This window comes from Tenebrio molitor, chromosome 1 (assembly GCF_963966145.1).
Source record: "Tenebrio molitor chromosome 1, icTenMoli1.1, whole genome shotgun sequence".
NCBI classification, from domain to species: Eukaryota; Metazoa; Arthropoda; class Insecta; order Coleoptera; family Tenebrionidae; genus Tenebrio; species Tenebrio molitor.
Window position 1 is genome coordinate 2,604,846 of NC_091046.1, and position 20,894 is coordinate 2,625,739.

At 39.8% G+C, this 20,894-nt stretch overlaps 1 protein-coding gene across 3 annotated transcripts; it reads left to right on the forward strand.

Annotated features, from left to right (window-relative positions):
• The first annotated feature begins 577 nt into the window (after positions 1–577).
• ltl (larval translucida) lies at positions 578–20,091 on the forward strand. 3 transcript variants are annotated; one of them, XM_069041349.1, is made up of 8 exons: positions 578–1,199; positions 9,997–10,643; positions 17,677–17,845; positions 17,895–18,287; positions 18,338–18,568; positions 18,626–18,847; positions 18,898–19,111; positions 19,159–20,091. In XM_069041349.1, the coding sequence occupies exons 1-8, from the start codon at positions 1,176–1,178 to the stop codon at positions 19,692–19,694; spliced, it is 2,436 nt and encodes an 811-aa protein (XP_068897450.1). In that variant the 5' UTR covers positions 578–1,175; the 3' UTR covers positions 19,695–20,091. The 3 variants fall into 3 exon arrangements, with proteins under 3 accessions (XP_068897450.1, XP_068897458.1, XP_068897441.1); XM_069041357.1 differs by lacking the exon at positions 578–1,199 and adding an exon at positions 9,235–9,390; XM_069041340.1 differs by lacking the exon at positions 578–1,199 and adding an exon at positions 9,752–9,814.
• Positions 20,092–20,894: the final 803 nt, after the last annotated feature.

Sequence of the window (20,894 nt, forward strand, 5' to 3'; positions counted from 1 at the left end):
TTTGATCCTGATAATGAGGGATCAGGGTTTTGGTGTTTGGGTGCAGATTTTTGGCACCCCACGGATCGAACGCGTAAGATTGCGTCGATCGCGGCCAGTCCGTGTCAATAAAATAAAACGTGTCAGCATTCCGCGAGCTCTAAATTGTCTTTTTTATGTTGTTTATAAGCGGCAGCATCGGGCAATTAATATATCAATATGTAAATAAAAATAAAAGCGTGTAGAAATATTGAGGCGCCGGCGTCAGACACGGAGATTGTGTCATAAGAATGCTGTTATACCTAAATCAGGGTTCTTGACGTCTCCGGAACGCCGTTATCTAGATTATAAAATCGAACCGATCAATCAATCATCGAAGGCCGTCTTTTTTGGTAAATCGGCCGCCGAGGCGCCTCCGCTCGCCGAAACCCCCAGGCCGTTGCGCGGCGATACCCTCTGACCCGGTCCTCGAGCCGTCGTAAATCGGTGTTTTAGGGGTTTTTCGGTGCCAACGCGTCGATTTAATGTGTCTGATGGCATACAACATGTTGATGTTTTTTGATTGATAAACGGAGATAATTGAATATTTAAAACGGGCAATAACACAGTCGTAAAATTTATTCAGATCGAGCCGGTTTATTGAGCAATTTGTTAATAAGGAATCGGTGACGTCCGCGCCGGTCCGATATCGGCGCGAAGGGGTCGTGCGGTTCTGGCGCACGTCAACCGCGGGTGGCGCCTCTCGCCCGCTAAAACTGTCGTCGGAAGGGCCCGAAAACGCGGACGCGCTTATTACCTACGCGGGCGCATACCGCGGATGCCGCCTCGCAGCGGTGCACCGCACGGGACGGGCGGAGTCGCGTGGGCACGCCGCCTCCCGAAATAACGCGGGATACTTGTAAATTCGGTAACCTGTTGTTATATTTATCCGGTCGGTTGTTGATTTGGAATTTTCGGAATTTCGAACACGCTCCATATCGAAGCATTATTTATAAATTGTGATGCACGACGCTCTTTTTATGCATATTCGGGACCGGTTTGAGGGGATTATACTGCGCCGCAAACGGCCTCGAGTGCCACTGACCTAGGTCACTGGTCCTCGCCGGACCGCGGGATGCCGCACGGGGCGGAACGCGACGTGGAGGAGCGCCGATCCGGACCGGAGGATACCGTCGCCGTGGAAGTGTCCAAAGAAAATGTTGACAAAAATACCACACCAGGTACCACGACTCTACTTTTCCGATCAAAGAAAGAAAGGTTACAAAAAATAACTACATACCTACATACTTTCGATTTTGATGGTCATTGTGAAACCATTTTTAAATGTCACATCTCACGACTTCCCTTATATTTTTCACCCAGTCTTGACATAAAAATGACTGAAACAGTTATTTATGCCACACGAGCAAAAAGCACCTACTCTTTTTTTTCTCAGCGGGAAGTTTACACGCGCGAGCGCAGCGACATGTAAAAAGTGCTTTATACACACGTTGCAAGCAGTAACATTTTTGTCCTGAAATTATACTCTAATTAATGTATTCTAGTGCATTTTGTAGTGTTGGGTTAATTTAATACAATTTAAAATCTCCCAATCTCTCGCTGGACGAAGTATATTTATTTCACCCTTTGTGTAATTATTAGCCTCGCTGGGCTAGTGCAATAAAGTTACACTCGTAATTAAAATACATATGTAGGTATACTCCGTACGGTGATAGATTGCACGTTTTTAAATACTAGTTCCAAAACATAAAGCAGTGAAAAATACTAAACTCTCCATCTCAATTGTTTCACGTTATGTAGAAAACCGTTGTATCCCTGCAGATCAGTTCCCGCCAAACCAGTTTCTGTGTCTGTCTTCTGTCAAAAAACGTGCAATCTGTCAGAGTACGGAGTATACTCTAGTCCCTTATACACATATCTGCCTATACAGAGTGTATCCGAATTCGACCGGCAAACTTTCAAGGCAGATTCTATGATCAAAAATAATCATAAAATTATTAATACATATGGGGTCAAAAATGCTTAGTTTGCGAGATAATCGACTAAAAATTTCTACCAGAAACAAAAGGAGTCGGGTGCAATTTTTTGATCAAACGTACAAAAATAAAAAGGAGCTATGTACAGTTAATTTCAAAATTATGGAGTACACCTCAAAAATCAAGAAGTCGATTTATTACAGTGTTTTCCACATGTAAAGATGCCTTTTTGAAATTTGAGCGTCATAGGTTAGGTAAGTTTGACAACATAAAATGTCGCTGATATTTTAGAACACCATAATAGTGTGTATTTTATCCTCTGCACGGTGCTCTTAGCGATGTTATAATACGGGCTACCCTCCGGATCGACCACCCTTCTTCTAATTTGGAAAGAATGAGCACTTTCGCGTTTTCAGTTAGATCAGGCATTTTGTTTGTCAAAACTGACATTGATCATTGACAAAAAATGTAAGTGCATTTTACACTGTAGAAAATTAGGTGTACTCTATAATTTTGAAATTAACTGTACAATTTACAAAAATGGTCAAAATTTCGCACCCCTGTTCAATGCACAGATTATCCCATAAAATCCAAGGAATTCAGATCGTAATTGTTTTTACGTTTTTGTTGATTATTTCGCAAACTAAGCGTTTTTGATCCCATATGTATTAAGAGTTTTATGCTTATTTTTGATCGTAAAATCTGTCCTGAGTGTTTGTCGGTCTATTTCGGATACACCCTGTAGAATATACCTACTATTGTTTTACACTACGAAAAAATGTCTACTTTATACGCATAATATTGATTAAAAAATCATTCTTTTTTATGTTTTATTTTATATGTATAGCCGGTTCACGTAAGTATCATAGTATCAAAAATCTCCCACCTGTTGATTTATGTTGGTGAAACAATAATATCCCTATAATCCTACATTGTAACTGAGACGATATAAGTTGGCACAACTGAAATGACAGTTTACTTTTGAAAATTAACGCATATGCTATGAAAAATATTGGTGTTTTTTTTGTCTCGTCATTGGCGCTGACCGGATATTTTAACTTGACACGGTATTAAAATTTTTTAAGGTTACGTCGATTATACCGTGTGACTTTTAATGATTGAGACCAATTTAGTGGGTTGGCATTCCCGAATAATTGGTATGCCTTGTCATTTGTCAAAGGGTTGTCTGTTGATTAGTTTTTTAGGTTAAGATTCTACATGTACAGTCGCGAACAATAAATTTGGGTCGTCAATGTCACTTTTTGACGCAATGGAAAATGCTCCTTGTAAAACGGTCATAAACATCATAACCTATCATCACGTTGAATGGCATTAATTGTCATTTTTTCCTCATTTTTTTGACATTTTGTTGACATGGGCATAATCAAGCAGGGAATTTTTTTTAATTTGTGACAATCTAATCAAATTTTGAAATGACATTGACGACGAAAACTTATTGCTCGCGACAGTACAATGATTTAATTTTGACGTTTGAACTGTCCTATTTGAATTTGACAGTCAAGTGTCCCAACAGAAAATCGTAAATGTGTTGCCAACAGAACAAAAAAAAAACAATCATTAAAAGTCACCCAGTATTTATGCTATTACAAAAATTAACCTGTGATGGTACATTTCAAATTTTCGTTGTTACCAACTGATCACCCGGTATTAGCTTAACAAAAATTGAAAATTGAATTTCATTAAACAATTAAATAGCAGAGGGAGCTCTTGTTATTTTCTTGTTCGTGTGAGCTACGCCAAAACTCTCGATTACTTATAAAATGTCTTCTATGAATGTTTGAGTGGACTTAAATCTGTACGATCCATTGGTTATCACATTCATTAAAAAATACTTAAAATGTGTTCTCAACTGACAAATACTCAGTTAATGTGTTTGTCCAAATTTGTTTAAATTTAAAGTCTGTTCAGATATCAAAGATTCACTACTTGTTGATTCATGGTGGATAAACAATTAATATGTTTATCTTCTTCTGTAGTAACGGAACTATCCCTCTACGAACGGAACCCATGTAAGTTGGCATAATTGAAGCTATTTTTTAATTTAGTCAAATAGACAAAAAAAAAATGTAACACTGGGAGAAGAAAGACATTTTCTTAACAAAAAATAAAAAATGATTCATTTTTCCCTAGATTAAAATTACATATCTTTGATATTTGAACCGACTTTACATATTGCTTTGGTTATATCGGGTGTTCATTTAAATTTCTCCTCCAAGTTGGCGTTGAAGAGTCGATTGTGAGCGGACCACTTGTCAGTCTGCAGAGTAAAAACACAAACAACACAAAAAGTGAGGTTAGATTTAAACAGCTGGTCCTTGATCCGTAATCCGTTGTGCGTTCACAATCGACTCTTCTACGTCAACTTTGAGGAGAAATTTAAATGAACACCCTATATATGTATTTTGTTAATAGAGTTGGAAAATTAACGGTTTCGTGTATTTTAGAATGACAATAAAACTATTTAATGTCATAAATATAAAAGGAATAGGTGAGAAAATGATCTAAAAACGTTTTCGCAAGTAAAAACAAAAACAAATGTCAACAAACATAATTCTTTTGAAGAAGGATTATGCAAATGGTAAATAATAATCTATCAAAAGTAAAAACAACAAATAAACCGGATATTAAGAAAAAAGAAAACATATTATTGCGTTATTTTTGTCTTCAGATATAAAATGCATTTACGTTGTTTTGAGTGTAATGGGGGAGGGGCATGGAAATTTTGCATTTAATTTGGTATAGTCTGTCTCAATTCTAAATTTCCACCACCTGGTAAATTATGTTGGCAAAATAAAAATATTTCTAAATTGGGGATTGTTATATCCAAAGTTGGCAATATAATGATCATATAAACATAATTCGAAAACCATGTAATTTACTTGATGCTAAAATGAAAAATGCTCTATTAAAATGTTTCGAAAAGATAAAAAACGGTGGCACCGTTCTTTCTCTTTATTCTAAAATCTTGAGTTGTAAAAACGACATAGAGAATGATAACCTCACAAATACAACCTGACACATTTTTCCCCAAACAGTGTTGCCGGTTGTATTTCTAAGGTAGAATGCAGTATTGGTGGAAACTTAGAATTGAAACAGACTTTAGTAAAGCTGTCTGTTGAATTAGGTTATGTTTTTCTAAGTTTGAGGTTATAAATAGCGTCAATGTCTAGTGCATTGTTGTCAGTTTTACTATTTTGCAATAGAAGAATACTCAGACATTGCGGGAAATTCAGCAACATGTTATGTTCATTTTGATAGGTCCGCATGTCAAGAACTTTACTGACGGAAATTAAACAGTGTGTCCAACGTTGAAAAAATAAATCATGGCTTTCCATTATGCCAAAACAACGTGAACAGTGTTTAATATACAGGGTGAGCAAAGTTACTTAGTGGGTTTTACGGTTCTTCAAAAGATGCTTTTTTAAAATTATCATTAAATATCACAATTTTCTCAACACTGTACCAAAGAAAATGATTTGATGAACCTTTAACCGAAGGTTTCCTGTTGTTTTGTTTTGCTAGTCACAAAACAAAACTTCACAAACTTCAAAAACAACTTAATCGCTGAAGGTTTCCTCGTTATCTGTTGTCCGTATCGATTTTTTGGTGTCAAAGTTGTCAGAACCCGAAAGAATTCTCGACAACAGTCCAAACAGTCAAGTCCAGTCGAAAATTGGCGAAATGAGCGAAAAGTTGGTCGATCTCGAAATACCCGGTGCGTCGTAAAATTGGTGGATGCGCCGGTGACGTCACTCCGGTATGCGGTGACGGAAACCCGCATAAATGGTTCGATCCGCGTACTTTTCGGCGACATGTTTATTTCTTTATTTACGATAGCGCCAATCGCAAACGTTGTCGATTTTATTTCGAAAAATCCGAAAATACTATTTCCGACGTCTTTTCGCGCATGCCATCCTCTCCGTTTCGTCTATTAATAAATAAAGTCGAACAGAATTCCTGCGTGTCACGAAATTTATCTCTCCCCGTTGGTCAGCGTTGATTTACTCGCGTGTTTACGTTCGCAGCATTCCTCATACTCGTATTTTGAGGGCGCGATGCGGAGCGCCACCACTTAACACTTGCCACTTGGCGTTCCTGCGACGCCTCCAGGACGATCTGTTCACGCGAATTTATGGCGCGCGAGATTATTCTTCACGATTGATCGTTCGGGGTGATTTGTTGTGACAACAAAACATGTTTGAACAGGCACAAAGGAGACACTGACGAGGAGGTCCATCTGACGCACGATCACGTCACCGAAATTCATTTATCTCGACACGATTACTTGTTCGTTTTGTGACATTCACTTATTTTTCTGTCACACTCCAACAAGATGGTGCAGCGCTCCACACCCCACAACCGAGAAAAGAATTGGAGAATTCAGCACCACCTTTGTATCTTACTACTAAATACCTATTCCAATTTTTTTATTCAAATTATTTGAAAACGAACCGGATAAATCTGGTGACGATATCCGGCAGGAATCGGAATCTTCTAGTTGAAAGGATATTAAAATTGAAAATTTTATCAACTCTTCTTGATAACCAAACATATCTGACTAAGAAATGACGCAAAACGACTTTGTCAATTGTATTTTCCCAAAACTTCTGCAAAAACAAAAAATATTGACACAGTCGTGACGTGAAATTCCAATATTTTATCAGTTAAATGGAACTCATACGACATATCAAGTCAAGTAGTGCATAAAATGTTGACGTCATAGACTCCTATCATTTCTTTGGGATATGTGTTGGTCAGGTCAGGTGAGCACGTCTGGTCAAAAATATTTTGTTCGATACCTCCCTATAAAGTGAGTCTGTGTCCATAGTTATACCAGCGGGTGAAGGTTTCTCTTTCGTTCACTTCACTTTCGCTCACTGGTTTTCATTTACTCTTAAATTTTTCCAATTCTTTCTTGATTTTTTAGGCAACTCTTCATCATCCATTTTCACAATTTTCACAACGTGCATACACCCACCGTATTGACGTTACAGGACTTTTTTATTTTGTATTTTATTTTTTTTCCATAGCAAGAGATCAGTCCAAAATAGTTATTTACAGTAAGAGTGAGGAAGGCAAAGCTTTCGTTCACGCGACTTGCCTGTTCGTCCACGAAGAGCAGCTGTGATTTGTTTTTATTAATCCAATTTTATTCCAATCTCGGAGACAAAGAGACGTCACAAGGTGCTAGATCGGGATTGTCAGATGGATGTTTAAATAATAAAAGAAATAACACCGCCGGCGGGAATTCGTTTTTCCCGCACTCCGAGAACAACCCGGAAATACCGATTTTGAGGCTATAAGTACAAAAATAACTATTACGTGATCGCTTTCTAAAAGCAAATTTTTTGTTAAACAGTAAGAGACGAAAGATTGTGGTGTGTGGATTAAAATACTTGCTGCTCTCGTGTCTGTAAACTTCCCACTTATAAAGAAAGTAGTGCTTTATGCATGTATTACACGAATAACTATATTTTCATAATTTTTTTTTGGAAATAATTTGGAATCTCTTGGAACTCCTCCGAGTTGTAAATTGCTTCTTCTCGCTTTTGGAGTTGTTCCACAGCAACTCCAAACTGTCCATTTTTCAGGAATCTTAGTCGTCGACAGCATCCGTCAAATCTTTGCGTCGTTCCTGGCGGTTTTCTTTCATTTTTATTATTATGAAATCAGCGTCAACAAACACTATTAGTACTCGATAATGTGACAGTTGCGTGGGGAAAAGTATATACACAGTGACGTCATTGCGTCCATCTACACCCTATATATGGCACCACGGATTGACGAGACGGTTGTTCGCTTAAACAAATCCATTTGGACAACAAGATCTATTTTGTTTGGCCCCGAACATTCGATCCAGCAGCAGCAATGACGATAAACCAGACACTCCGATAAGTCTATTTAGCCATGGCGATAATAAATTTCCATATAAACCGCATTTTGTGTCAACAGTTCTTGAGTTTTCGAGTTTAGATTTGACGTACGCGCACGTGGTACCCCCGGGAAGATTCAAATCTGGTTTTTTCTTCAAATTTCCTAAATAAAATTTTGTCGCTTTCAATATTTTTTGACTCCTTTACCTTTTTTATTAATATACAGGGTGCCCCAAAATTCGCGAATCAACTTGGCAGTACGTTGTTAAATAGTCATTAAATTAGCAGGTAAAAATGTTTAAAAAATCTATCTTTGTTTTTGTGGAAGATATGGACCTTTTTGGGGCACCCTGTTTAGTAACATGAGGGAGAAAAAAATTTTGCTAAAGTCGGTTATTTTTTAATTTAAAGAGCAGTAAAATTGTAAATATTAACAAAAAAAAAACACTTTTTGGAAAAACATCGATACAGTTGGTTGCAAAAAAACTGGGAAGCAAAAATTTTCCTAATGCAAATTTGATTTTGTCCATTTGTCAATTAATTGTCTACATGACAATACCTATCAAATAATTTTTAAAAATGTCATTGAATTTTGACTTTAATTCTAACCTATCTCTCGTAAGAAGGTTTCACACTATGGAAAAATTGTAAGAATGTGTCAATTTTATTCTGACAGTTCCCGTTTTTTTGCAACCAACTCTACAAAGAATAAATAATATGGATAATAATAACGAAAGAAAATTTTGAGAAACTAAGAAATGTAAGGGAACGCCACTTTCGTAAATTTTTTTTTTTCGTAAAAAAATAAATTTTTTTTACGAAAGAAAATTTTGAGAAACTAAGAAATGTAAGGGAACGCCACAGGAAGTAGAACGTTTTGAAAAAAGAGATTGGGTCAACTTTTTGTTGTTACTCTGCGTAATATTTTGAACTGAAAAATGGGTAAATTTGTTTGAGTTTTTTGTACAAAATAATTCTTTTGGTATTAAAATGAGAATTTTTGAGGTTATGTATTTGGTTTTGGTCACTTCTTAACCTTCTGATGACTGATGAAGTAATCGAATTATTTACACCTGGTGTACTATTTTTTAAAAATTATTTTATAGTTTGAAAATGCAGTCGATGAATGTGAAAGCAAAAATGATGAAAAATGAGATCGACTAAGCCCAATTTACATGATAAAAAATTAATTTCCCTTTTTTTTAAACCAATTGTATTTAGAAGATAATTCGTCCTAGTAATTTCTCATTTTTGGTATTAAGGACCTAATATTAATTGGGGAGAAAATGTTTCTACATAAAAGAGTATTTTTTGAATGCAAAAACTACGATTTTTATTTTATTTCGTGTTTCTAGAAGATTTTTGGAAAGAAAATTTAATGGGACTATCCAAACGTCATAGAATTGCTAAAAGATGAATTGAGCACAAATTAGCAGAAATCTGGGATATAATCACACTTGAAACCACAAAGAAACTGAAACAAGACTCAAATTAAAAGTTAACTTTTGACATTTGGGAATGCAACGTAAAAAACATAAAAGGTAAGATGACAGTAAGTACTTATCAAATAAAGAAAAATATGGGAGGCGAGCTCACTACTGTGTTTTCAATTTGGTTGTAGGTCGTAAAATTTTATGGTACTTTAAGTTAAAGATCTTGCGGGGTTTATAAATCCTAATTTACCACTAGCAGGTAATATTTTAAGCAGGGTTGTATTGTACATTTTGTATATTTGCATTGTACGGCAAACGGCACGCGCCGCTTTCCAACCTTTTCAAACCCAACCATTGTGCCCCTTAATCACTCATAATATGCAATAAAATTTTACGACCTACAACCAAATTGAGAATACAATACAGCGCGACATACTGGGCACAGATTAATCGTCATCGCTCAGCTACCTGAGGTCCTATCGTGATGGAAGAAAGTGCAGAACACAACGAGGAATTTTCCCTTTCTGACGAGGTGTGTTTGAAAAAAATCGATCAGCTAGTTTTGACGTGAAGCGAGTTCAAACGTAGAAGCAAACAGACAGAAATGTAGAAAAATTTAAAAACGTACAATTTGTAGGTGAAGATTTAATAACTCACCCTGTATTTGGAGTGGTTAAGAGAGCGATAAATACAATGAGAATATTTTTGTTGCAGGAGATTGGCGGCGCGGTCGTAAATGAGTATTCCGGCGGCTCTCCGAAGTCGGAAGCGTCCGTCGGCGCCACCGGCCGGAGCAAATCTTCCGTGGAAGTCGAAGAATGCGAGCGGCGGAGGTCGGTCTCGGGCCCGCAGCAAATCGTCGCCATGTTGCACGTCGACGTACCCCGGGGACACCGATCGAGAGACACATGGCCGGCCGTGGCGCCGAGTCGCACCGCGCGCTCATCCACTCAAGAAAATTTAGGCGCCACCGTCGTCACTCAGTCACACGTTGACCGCCACAAAGCCAACACCGCCCTCGACTTCCGCGAAAGGGCTCGAAGCGCGCCTATGACCGTTACCGCGATGTCGGCCCTGCTGCTCTCCATCCTGGGCCTCTCCGTCGGCGTCTCCCACTGCCCCATGTGGAAGGAGATCGCGCCCTGCACCTGCCGCACCGACTCCACCAAGCTGACCACCGTCCACTGCGACAAGATGGCCTCCTACGACCAGGCCGTCCGCCTCCTCGAGGGGCACTTCACCCCCGCCGACCGCGTCTTCCTCAAGATGTCCTTCAGCAAGCTGGACGACCTCCCGCACAGGACCTTCAAGGAGCTGAACATGTCCATCGAGCACCTCAAGCTCAACCACGACAGCCTCGGGTGAGGGTCCGCACGTTCATTTTTGCGCTGCGAGGGGTGTTTTCAATGATAAATAGACGCACTGACAAATCACACTCCAAGCATGCAGATAACCTACGACCTTCTCGTGTTTCAATTACGGCGTCGCCTACTTGATTTATTCGGTCGATAATTATCACTGTTGAATTCATCTTCTCGGAATTGCTCTCTAATAACATGCCACGCTGCGTCGATAAACTCGCAGATCTGATGACCAACATCAACAGGACGATACACGGGGCGCGGGGAAAATACGCTTTTTCGGGTGAAATTTTTTTCGCGCTCACGGCCAAAGTTGAAGGTTTCGCCAGATTCGTTCGACGATTTGCTTCTCTGAACCGGCTCGCTTTGTCTAAAACGATCACGTCGCCTCGAATTGGGCTTAATTAGGCTTTTCCTTGTTGTCGTCGCGCCAGACCAGACCGTTTCGTTATCTCGGCTTTCCCAAAAACGAACGGGAGCGTCGCAGGGTGGACCGATCGCTCCTGTCCTCTTCCCCGACACTCCGAAACTCTCGAGCTTCACCGACGTTCCGAACAGCTGTTGCGCCGACTTTGCCGGAAAAAACATCAAAATTCAAGTGACAGCTCTTTTGGGGACACATGGCACATTCTGGGACCAGTGGAAATTTATAAAAAAGCAAGGTGTTTGAGGTTATCGCACAAAAACAGTACAATATGATTGTGATAACGTCCAGTTTTGAAGGTCCGATAACTTTTTAAGTTTACGATAACGTACGTCCGTGATTTGTACAGTTTAAAAAAAATTACAAAATTTGCAAATTCTCAAGTGAAAATTTGACTGCACGTAAAAAAATCACATCCAAGTCACCTTTGGATTTATAACGTGTGTCCTAGTATTAGCAGACTGTTTTGTTCGACTTTACTTGACAGATGTCAAATTTTTATTGTTCAAAGTTTGTCACTGTATTATTTGTAAAAATGTTACCTGAATACATTCGTGCGTAATTTTCCGAGTAAGATTCCACAAGATAATACAAATTAAATGTCAAATTATTAACGACAAAAGTCTGACATCTGTCAGATAAGATGGACAAAATTATGTTAACGCTAAGACGTACGTTATAAATCCAAAGGCTACTTAGATGAGGCATACATACGAGAATAAAGAAACAAAGTAGATATGTATTTAAATTTGTTGTGTTGTAAAAGTCCAGTAAAAAATAACGAATTCAATCTATAATTTCTACTGTACGTTTGAATTTTAAAGTCTGTTTCATTTCTTAATTTATAATATTGATCACTACCTACGTGCAATAATCTCTCATTTATATATTGAGGCCACGTTTTATTTTTTATTTTGATATTAAAATTAATGTGTTAAACAAACTCCCAATACGAGAGCTGTCAACCAATTGTCTAGGAGTAGTGTATTGCTGTTGGGGCCATTTCCCACCCCCTAGGCTTTCCCCAACATAAAATTGGTCCTTCGAGCCGGATTTTGGGTGTACCCAGACATACAAACTATTGCAATGGTAGGAGGTGAGGATTGGCCCCAACGACAATGAGCTGTTTGTACAAATAGTAACAGTAACTTTATCAATTTATCATAATATTAAGTGTTGAGGCACTTATTACAGTTTACAACAACTATACGTCGATTTCGAACAATTTAAAATACATGTAAAGTAGTAGGTTGTTAAGATAACATAAAGAAAGTGTGAAAAAATCCATCTTTATTTTGGAAATATTGACTTTTTTCTGAAAAGAAGTTTGACAACGTGTTGATTGTATCTCGTTCGAGTCTACGTGTTTTTTTGTTCGACACTGTCTGAATTTGAGAATTTTCTCTTGTGTGAACGGATTTTGATAAATGTGACAACTTGTCAAAACGAAACGTCAAGTTAATTTAAACGATTTTAAGCGATTTAGCGCCTTTAAAGGGCTCGTCGAACAAGAAAAACTTTGTATTCAACTCGTTTTTGTGTAAATTGGGCTTTTTAGGCACTCGTGGGTCCACTCATGCCAAAAAAAGTCCACAGGAACTTGTTAAATAAACTACTATTCTATATTTTATATTATATTATATTTTTTTATCCATAGACATAAGAAAGGATAATCAAGAATAGAAATATATGTTACAAGTGCGTAAAGTAGTACTTTTTTCACGAATAGGAGGTGTGACCGCACGAGTCAGAAACGAGCGCGGCAGCCCCACGAGTGAAAAAGACACTCTATGTTTGACTTTCATAGAATATTTTTTCTAAGACTGTCTGCAGTTAGAAAAACAATAAACATCAAAACATCAATTTAAAATTTGACCTAGATCGCGAGACAATTTCAGTTGTTTTCAATGCGCTTTTATGATTCAGCTATTTCAGTGCAACTATTTGCATAAAGCTAAAGTGAAACAATGACACGCTACTGCACTTTTTTCACGATCTATACTTTTTTGTTGTTTTACAGACTAAAATTAGTGAAATGAAGGGTGTTTTTTTTTTAAATTTGGCGTTGAAGAGTCGATTGTGAATGAACCATTCTTCTTAAAATACTGATTTTTCAAACTGCAGATTAAAAACACAAACAACGCAAAAAGTGAGGTTAGATTTAAACAGCTGATTAGAGTTGTAATCCGGTGGTGAGTTCACAATCGACTCTTCAACTCCAAATTTAACAAAACACCCGTTATAGTACAGTCAGTCATGGTCATAGAAAACAATTGTTATCTGTGTTAAGAGCATGGTCAGTATTGATAGGTGTTAAAAAAAATAATTGGAACACAAAAATTAAAGGCGATATTGAAAACTTCGACCACACTGATTTCTGCAAAACTGAAGATCGGAAGAAAGGAGTCAAAATAGACCACGATTAACATCATGCAGTTGGCAATTCTAATTTTTGATCTTTAATTTAAATGTCATCTGTCATCGGCGACTTTGACATTTAGAACAAATACACTGACCGGCACAAAAAACGACTCACCTCGCGACTCACTTTGAATTTTAAGTAATTCATTGTCTTAGAATTTTTTTTTGGTATTATGTTGTATTGGTAGGTGCTATTTAAGTTATTCTTTGCCAAAGAATATCCGACAAACAAAACATTAAACACAGGAAATAAGATTTTAATGAAAAATGATAAAAGTTATTTTTTAGAAAAAAAATTTATGTTATAAAAAATTGTCAAAATTTGAACAGTATCTTGAATTAGTATCTCGTATTGTCAAATTAAAAATTTTAACACGTAAAACAACCGAGAAAAAGACAACATGGAGATAGCGCAAACTTTTCAATAATTTATTTAAACAAAACAATTCGGTTGCCATGGTGACCATAGCACTCCCGATCTTTGAAAATATCCAAGTTTAACTATTATAAAAGAAAATAAGCACAAATATAATTTTAAGATTATTTATTAAAGAAATCATAATGAGTCGCTTTTTGTGCCGGTGAGTGTAAATAAAACAAACATTTTAACTTTATTTTAACATTAGGTGTTAAACTGTTGCAATAATGACGTTTCGACGTATTACCAACTGTGGGATATCAGGATAATATTGACAATGAATTTTTTGTGATAATCACCGTACCTATTATTGAAGGCAGTAAGCAATTTTGTCTTTGATTCATTTACGTGGAAATATTTTTAGGCGAATTCAGAGCCAATGTTGCCATATATTAAATCGACACTCATTTCTTGGAAATGCTGAATTAAACTATAATTCTACTAACCTTCAAAGAAATACCTATGTCGTCAAAATCGTTTCCAATAACCAAAATAAATGAAAAATGTAATTATTGTGCAACCGTACGCGAAACGAGCACTTCGCGTGCCTAAAACAGTCCGCGAATACCAATTTCACGGCGATTGCCTTTTACGATGGCCGTTAAAGAATAGTTATTTTCATATGAGTAGCGCTGTCAGATCACTTTTCAGGTATGAGGCCGAAATTTGAAGCACGAGGCGTCAGCCGAGTGATGCAAAACAGGCCGAATACCTGAAAACTGGGAGCGCACGAATATTGAATAACGTTTTCCGTGTTCGTTTGGGCAAAGTCTTAAAAAACAATATTTAATTGTAAATTTTGAGGTTATCTTTGACAGACAGTCAAGTTTGATTTTTCGGGTGTGAAATTAGAAATCGCAGAATTTATAATACGCACTTTTTAACCCTGGAGGAGTACCTACACGAAACTGAAACATCACTTTCGCTACAATTCTCTTCCGACATTTTTACGATTATTCCTAAATGAATTTTGCTTTTTCATTGGGTACAACTGGACAGATAAGACATCGTATTACAAATTTTCACACCAATACATTCAAATTTCACTAGTGATATTGTCTGAAAAACTCACAGCCATCACATTTAATTATCACAGAGATAAAAGATGTTCTTTTTCGAGAAAGATTTTGATTCGTTTTTACAAAATTTGCAAACTATCAACAACTCCTTGACAACCGTTGTCATGGCCACAAACGCATGGCAACCGTTGACACGGACAACACAAATGTTTTGTAAACAGATTGTTTACAAACATCAAATTCTTCGGCGATTTTTGTAGACCATACCTACCATTAAAGATGAGTTAATATCGCGTCTCCTCTACCTGAATTTTTTTTAACTCTTCCACACTCGTGGGCATTGTTTTCATTGTCAATTAATTATATCGGAGCTACTTGTTTTGAACTCAACTCTTCCCAGAAGACTCGTCTGCACTTTCGCAAAAATTCCGCTTGCGGCCGTCCCTCGCGATCCATCGGGTCTGCAGGTTTTCGTCGTGTATCGAGAAAAGTGGCTCGAACGTGACCATCGCTCCGTCGCAGAACCTCCATCCTCTTCGTCCGTGATTTACGAACGATTGACGTATTATTCGTTCCGATGTACGAATCTGTCATCGCATCAATGCAAATAGGAGGTTAACCGGGTTAACAGGCAAATGTCGAATCAATTTGACGACACAACCACCTGTTTTTCGAGTGAACGCGAAAAGGGAGCCGCGACTCGCTGCCGCTCCTCTGACGGGCGGATGGGTACATTTCCAGAGATGCTGGCGCCGTCGACTATTAGACCATTTGATCGGATCAATTTTTAAACGGACGTGCTCGCAATCGTGAGCGTGTGCGGGGCACGGCCGAAGGGGACCGCGCTTTTCTTGCTTTCTTTATTTCTGTCGTGTTTGTTGTTTGCTGGAACCTTCGCGGCCATCGGATGGTCCTGCCGACCCATCTGGACCTATCCCGAGCCGATTCGCCCAATCGTAACCCATTTCAAACTTAATTGTCAACTGTTTAACTGTGCATCGAGATTCTCACCAAGAGCCATCGAAAAAATTCACTCGTAATAAGTTGGAAAAAAAATCTATTGTCAATCTTACTATTATTACATACTATTAAGTCTGACAATTGATTCAATATTTTATTTATTTAATCAGTAAGTACCGTTAGGTGTAGGACTGAAATGTAACACAATACAACACTGAACACTGTGCAATAGGTATATTGCCCTACGTCATTTCCTGCTTCTTCCTTGTCCATGAATTTCTACCCTGTGCCCATCGTGTTGCCTCGGAAAGAAGATTTTTTTCTATTTCGGTGTCCCAATGAGCATTTTGAGACACTGAAAACAGTTTCACAATGATCAATTTTATTAATAGCATCGTTTCTAGTGAGTATTGATTATGGGGTTCATATTGATAGTAAATATCAGTTGTGGGATCAAAATAAACTATTTGGGAGACAATTTGAAATTTAATTTTCAATGAAATGACATTGCTTCAATACCAACCCAATTCCATTAAAATAAAAGTCACTAGATAATTATTATTTTATATTTTTTGAAATTAAATTAATGAAGCCGAAATAGAATAAATAGCATGTTACACTACTTTCGCAAGACATTTTGTGCAACTCGTATAACAATATAGGTATTACTAAAACATTGAATTGAATTAATTTGTTAATAATTTGTAATCTCTGCCCGCCATCTTGAGCCGTACTGTCAAACCGACGGTGTTGTCAAAATTTCTTTCAGGAATTTGTGTTGAAACTTCCTCGAGGGTTGTAGGGGCGAAGGGTGGTCGGTCAGTTCTCTTGGAGTGTCGTGGTGCAAACGGGTTTGACAGTAGCGCCGAGGATCTGTCATCCGTATAAAAAGAAATCGGCGGCGCCGGAGACCGATTAACGTTGCGGGGACGAGCTCGATCGTGAAGAAGACGTCGCGTGCCCAGACAAGAAAGCTCTCTGTCTGCGGAGACTTCAACGCACGACGATCGTTTGTTGATGGAGACGGCGCGCGCTCCGCCACTTTTTTCCACGCATTCCTCGATGCCGGAAGTCTCTCTCACTGGCACACTGGTCTCCGGTGGGTGGGGGAGGGAAAAAAGGGGCACCTAGAGTGCGCCGCACTCTAGGCGCCATCGGTACCGTTGACCTCGTCACAAGAACCAAATCGAATTGTCGCCGACGCGATCGATCTGGTATTCCGACGAGAGGGCGCCGGTACCAAAAGGTGCAGAACCCAGTGTGGAAATTGTAGGTGCTGTGTTGGCTAAATTTGCAGTTTGGGGGAAAATGTGTCACAAGGAAGTGACAGTGTCGCCAACTGCGACCGTACCTTCTTGGCGACAGCTACTGCACCACTGCCAACTGTCAAAAAAAATCTCCAAGGGAATTAACAGCTTATTAAGACTTCAACTTCTTTCAGCAGAATTTTTCTACTTGTGTATTTATCGGAAATAACATCAACTTTTCTAGTTTCAAGGGACTCTTCGCACACTTTTTAGAGTCTTGAAAAATACAACAAAAATAGGGAGAGCGGTTAGAGAAAGCAAAATTACTGAAAACGTGTGTCGCAACTTAGTAAACTGACACTTGTCAATTTTGACATTTACGTGATTTGTTTGAAAATCAAATTTAGAATCATTTCTGGAGAACCAAAGACCGTCCGAAGATTCTAAATTACTTAATCATCCCAATTTGTCGTTACTCGATAATTAATTAATAAGAAAACGGTACTTTTCAAAATTTCTTTTGTTGATTTTTTTTTTGTTGTAGAGAGCTCGAGGGCGACACGTTCGAGGGCCTGACCAAAGTGTTGTTCTTCAGCCTGGCCGACAATCCTCTGGGCAAAGTCCCGGAGCACCTCTGGAAGCGGATGCCGAGCGTCCGGACCCTGGACTTGGGAAGGACCCGGATCAAGTCCCTCACGACGTCCAGCTTCAAAGTAAGAGCGTCGGTTGTCGCATAACTTTTAAGGAAACGTTATCCTTCAGGACTTCCCCCTGCAATGCTTGGTCCTCGCCGGCAACTTCATCTCCCAGATGGACCAAGACTCCTTCCCCCGCCAAGTCCAGCGCTTGCACATCGGCCGCAACAGCCTCAAGACCCTCAACAAGACCCTCACCAACCTATCCGACCTCAACTGGCTCTTCGCCAACTCCAACGAGCTGACGGACCTCGAGGGGGAGCTCCCCTTGGACGCCAAAAACCTGAAGATGATCCACTTCTCCAACAACAAGATCGAGAAGCTGCCCCAGCAGCTCAAGTCGCTGACGGAGCTCGAATCCCTCTTCTTCCAGTACAACCAGATCAAGAGTCTCGACGGGACCTTGGGCAAAGCCCGGAAGCTGATGCGAGTGGTTTTGGAACACAACCACATCAGCACTGTAAGTAGAGTGTCCCTTCGCCCACCAGAACTAGACCCCATCGATTGCAGCTGACCAGAGAGGACTTCGCCGAGAACGAGATACTCGAGTCGCTCATTCTCAGCCACAACCACATCACCACGCTGAACAACTCGCTGTTGAACCTGAAGAACCTCAACTTCTTGAACATCACCGACAACAGACTGACGGAGTTTTCGTTCCAAGAGATCGTCGGTCTGCAAGAGCTGAAGAGCATCGATCTGTCGTACAACAGGATCAAGACGCTGATCGGACCGGCAACGGTGAGTGTCAGATGAGACGGAGTTTGATGGCACTTCCTGCGGAATCGCGATTTGCAGAATTTGGTCGAGTGGAACATCAAGTTGACCGAGTTGAAGCTGGACCACAACGAAATCGAGTCGCTAGATGGCGCCCTGTCCGGTCTGCCGGAGCTCTTGAGGCTCAACTTGAGCTTCAACAAGTTGAGGAGGATCTCGCCGGACGATCTGATCGGCCTGGACCAGCTGAGGCTGTTGGACGTGTCCCACAATTACCTCACCACGTTGGAGGAAACGAGCAAGGTAAAGTCGCTGAAGCGGTCCGATGTTGTGAGATGTCATCATTTTTGCAGACTTTTCTTCCGAGGCTGGAGGAGCTGCGGGCCAGCCACAACCACCTGACCATCCTGGAGCGCGACTTCCACGGGCTCCCGGTGCTGTGCCACGCCGACCTCTCCAACAACCAGATCGTGGCGCTGGGCAGGGACCTGGTGAGCAAGACCCGGTGCAAGATCGGGCACGGCGTCCACGAGGGCACCTGGGACACCCTCAAGATCTACCTGCAAGGTACCCTAACGGCGAGCGGCGTTCTCCCTCTAAACGTTTCTCTTCAGACAACCCCATCCTGTGCGACGCCGCCCTCCCCGAGATCATGTCGTCGATGGAGATCAACCACACCCGCATCTACGGCGTGGCCCACTGCGCCCCGCTCAGCGAGCAGCCGGTCACCTCCAAGCCCAACGCCTTCCTGGGCTACATCCCCGAGACGACGCCGTCCCTCCCGGCCGCCATCTCCGCCAACCACCGCCCCCTCGAGCAGGAGAACGAGCCCAACAACCGGCTGAAGCCGCTGTTCAAGACGTCGGCGTACGAGGCGATCCAGCTGCGCAAGAACGACCTGGAGGACGCGCGCAAGGCGCAGGACCAGGCGGTGGACCTGACTCAGAACGACCAGTACAGGGTGGAGGAGCCCAAGATCGACCCCGTCAAGCAGGAGAAGCAGCTGTCGAAGCTGGCCTCGGAGATCGAGGAGCTGAGGACCAGGGTCGAGGAGTTGGCCAGCCAGAACCAGATCTTGTTGGACCAGCAGATGAACAAGTCGACGGAGAAGCCGCCCAACGAGGGGCTCGGCGAAAACAGGAAGCCCTGAGTCCGGTGCCTTTTATAAATCGTTTTTTACTGTTAGCTATAGATTCTGACGCAAGTAACTTGTTGCTAGTCATTTGTAGAAAAAACAGAAATTTGTAGGGAGGAAGAGGGTTGTTCCGCGAGGGATGAAGTATTGACGTCCAGTACGAGTACAATTTGTTTAGATCAGTATATTATTATTATTATATGACAATAACGAGTGCCATGGATTTATCGAAATATTTTTCTAGTAATTGTAACTTTTGAACTCATCAGTAGTCACTAGATGTAAATATCTCATTACTAACTCTGTCCGTTATTTAGGTAAATTTTTTTTTAACAAACAACGGACATAGCGTAGGCAATCTGTGTGTATTTATATTAAAAAAAAATTATATTGATTATTTTATTATATCCAATCGAGTTGGTTTGATTTTGTTGCAGACGGAATAGTTATTTTTAACATTACAAATGCAGTAGGCTACATTTTACAGCGCGAGATTTTTAGATTAAAATACGACTGCGAAGCGGGAGTGTTTTAAAAAAACCGAACGATGTAAAATGCTTACCGCATTAGTAATGTATTAATCTTTTTGGTCGACGACCCATTACTCGTTTTTTCAAATTTGAAATTTTTTGTGACCTGTCAAAGACTGACATTTGATCACGACCTGCTGTATAATAACCGGCCTGTTCATTTCATTAAAAAAGCATTGCGAAAATGTTTCCGAGAAAGAGCCAATTTTCGCCGATGAGGGCGCCACAGTACGGGCGCTTCTGAAGAATAAAAATGCGGAAAAATAGGTTTAGACATGATTTTAGAGTTAAGATTGAGCACAGTAAGTTCATATTTTCTTTCTAAAACAATACTGAATAAAATTGTATTTTTGTGTTTTTGATTTTAAATTCGAATGTCATTTGAACGAGAAAAACTCTCGGTGACAAAAACTTAAGATGAATAATATCCCCAAAAAGCGCCCGTAAACTAGCGCTCTGCGGGGATCACTCAAATTACACTTTTGAACAGGCCGGTTATAATACAGCAGGTCGTGCATTTGATTAATGAAATGGCAGAAAGTTATCTATTATACCGATAACTGACATACTTACGATTTATACCACAAGATGGTGCCATCAAATGAAAACAACAAGGTTGGTAGAACTGGAATGCGGATAGGTTCCTGATAGGTTGCCTCGGTGAATATACCGAGCGATCATTTAA

Excerpts from the sequence above, each read along its gene's own strand:
- ltl (XM_069041340.1), top strand. The coding sequence starts at position 9,767 with ATGGAAGAAAGTGCAGAACACAACGAGGAATTTTCCCTTTCTGACGAG. Across the intron at positions 10,644-17,676 it reads CTCAACCACGACAGCCTCGG|AGAGCTCGAGGGCGACACGT; the intron begins GTGAGGGTCCGC and ends TTTTTGTTGTAG. Across the intron at positions 18,569-18,625 it reads CGCTGATCGGACCGGCAACG|AATTTGGTCGAGTGGAACAT; the intron begins GTGAGTGTCAGA and ends CGCGATTTGCAG.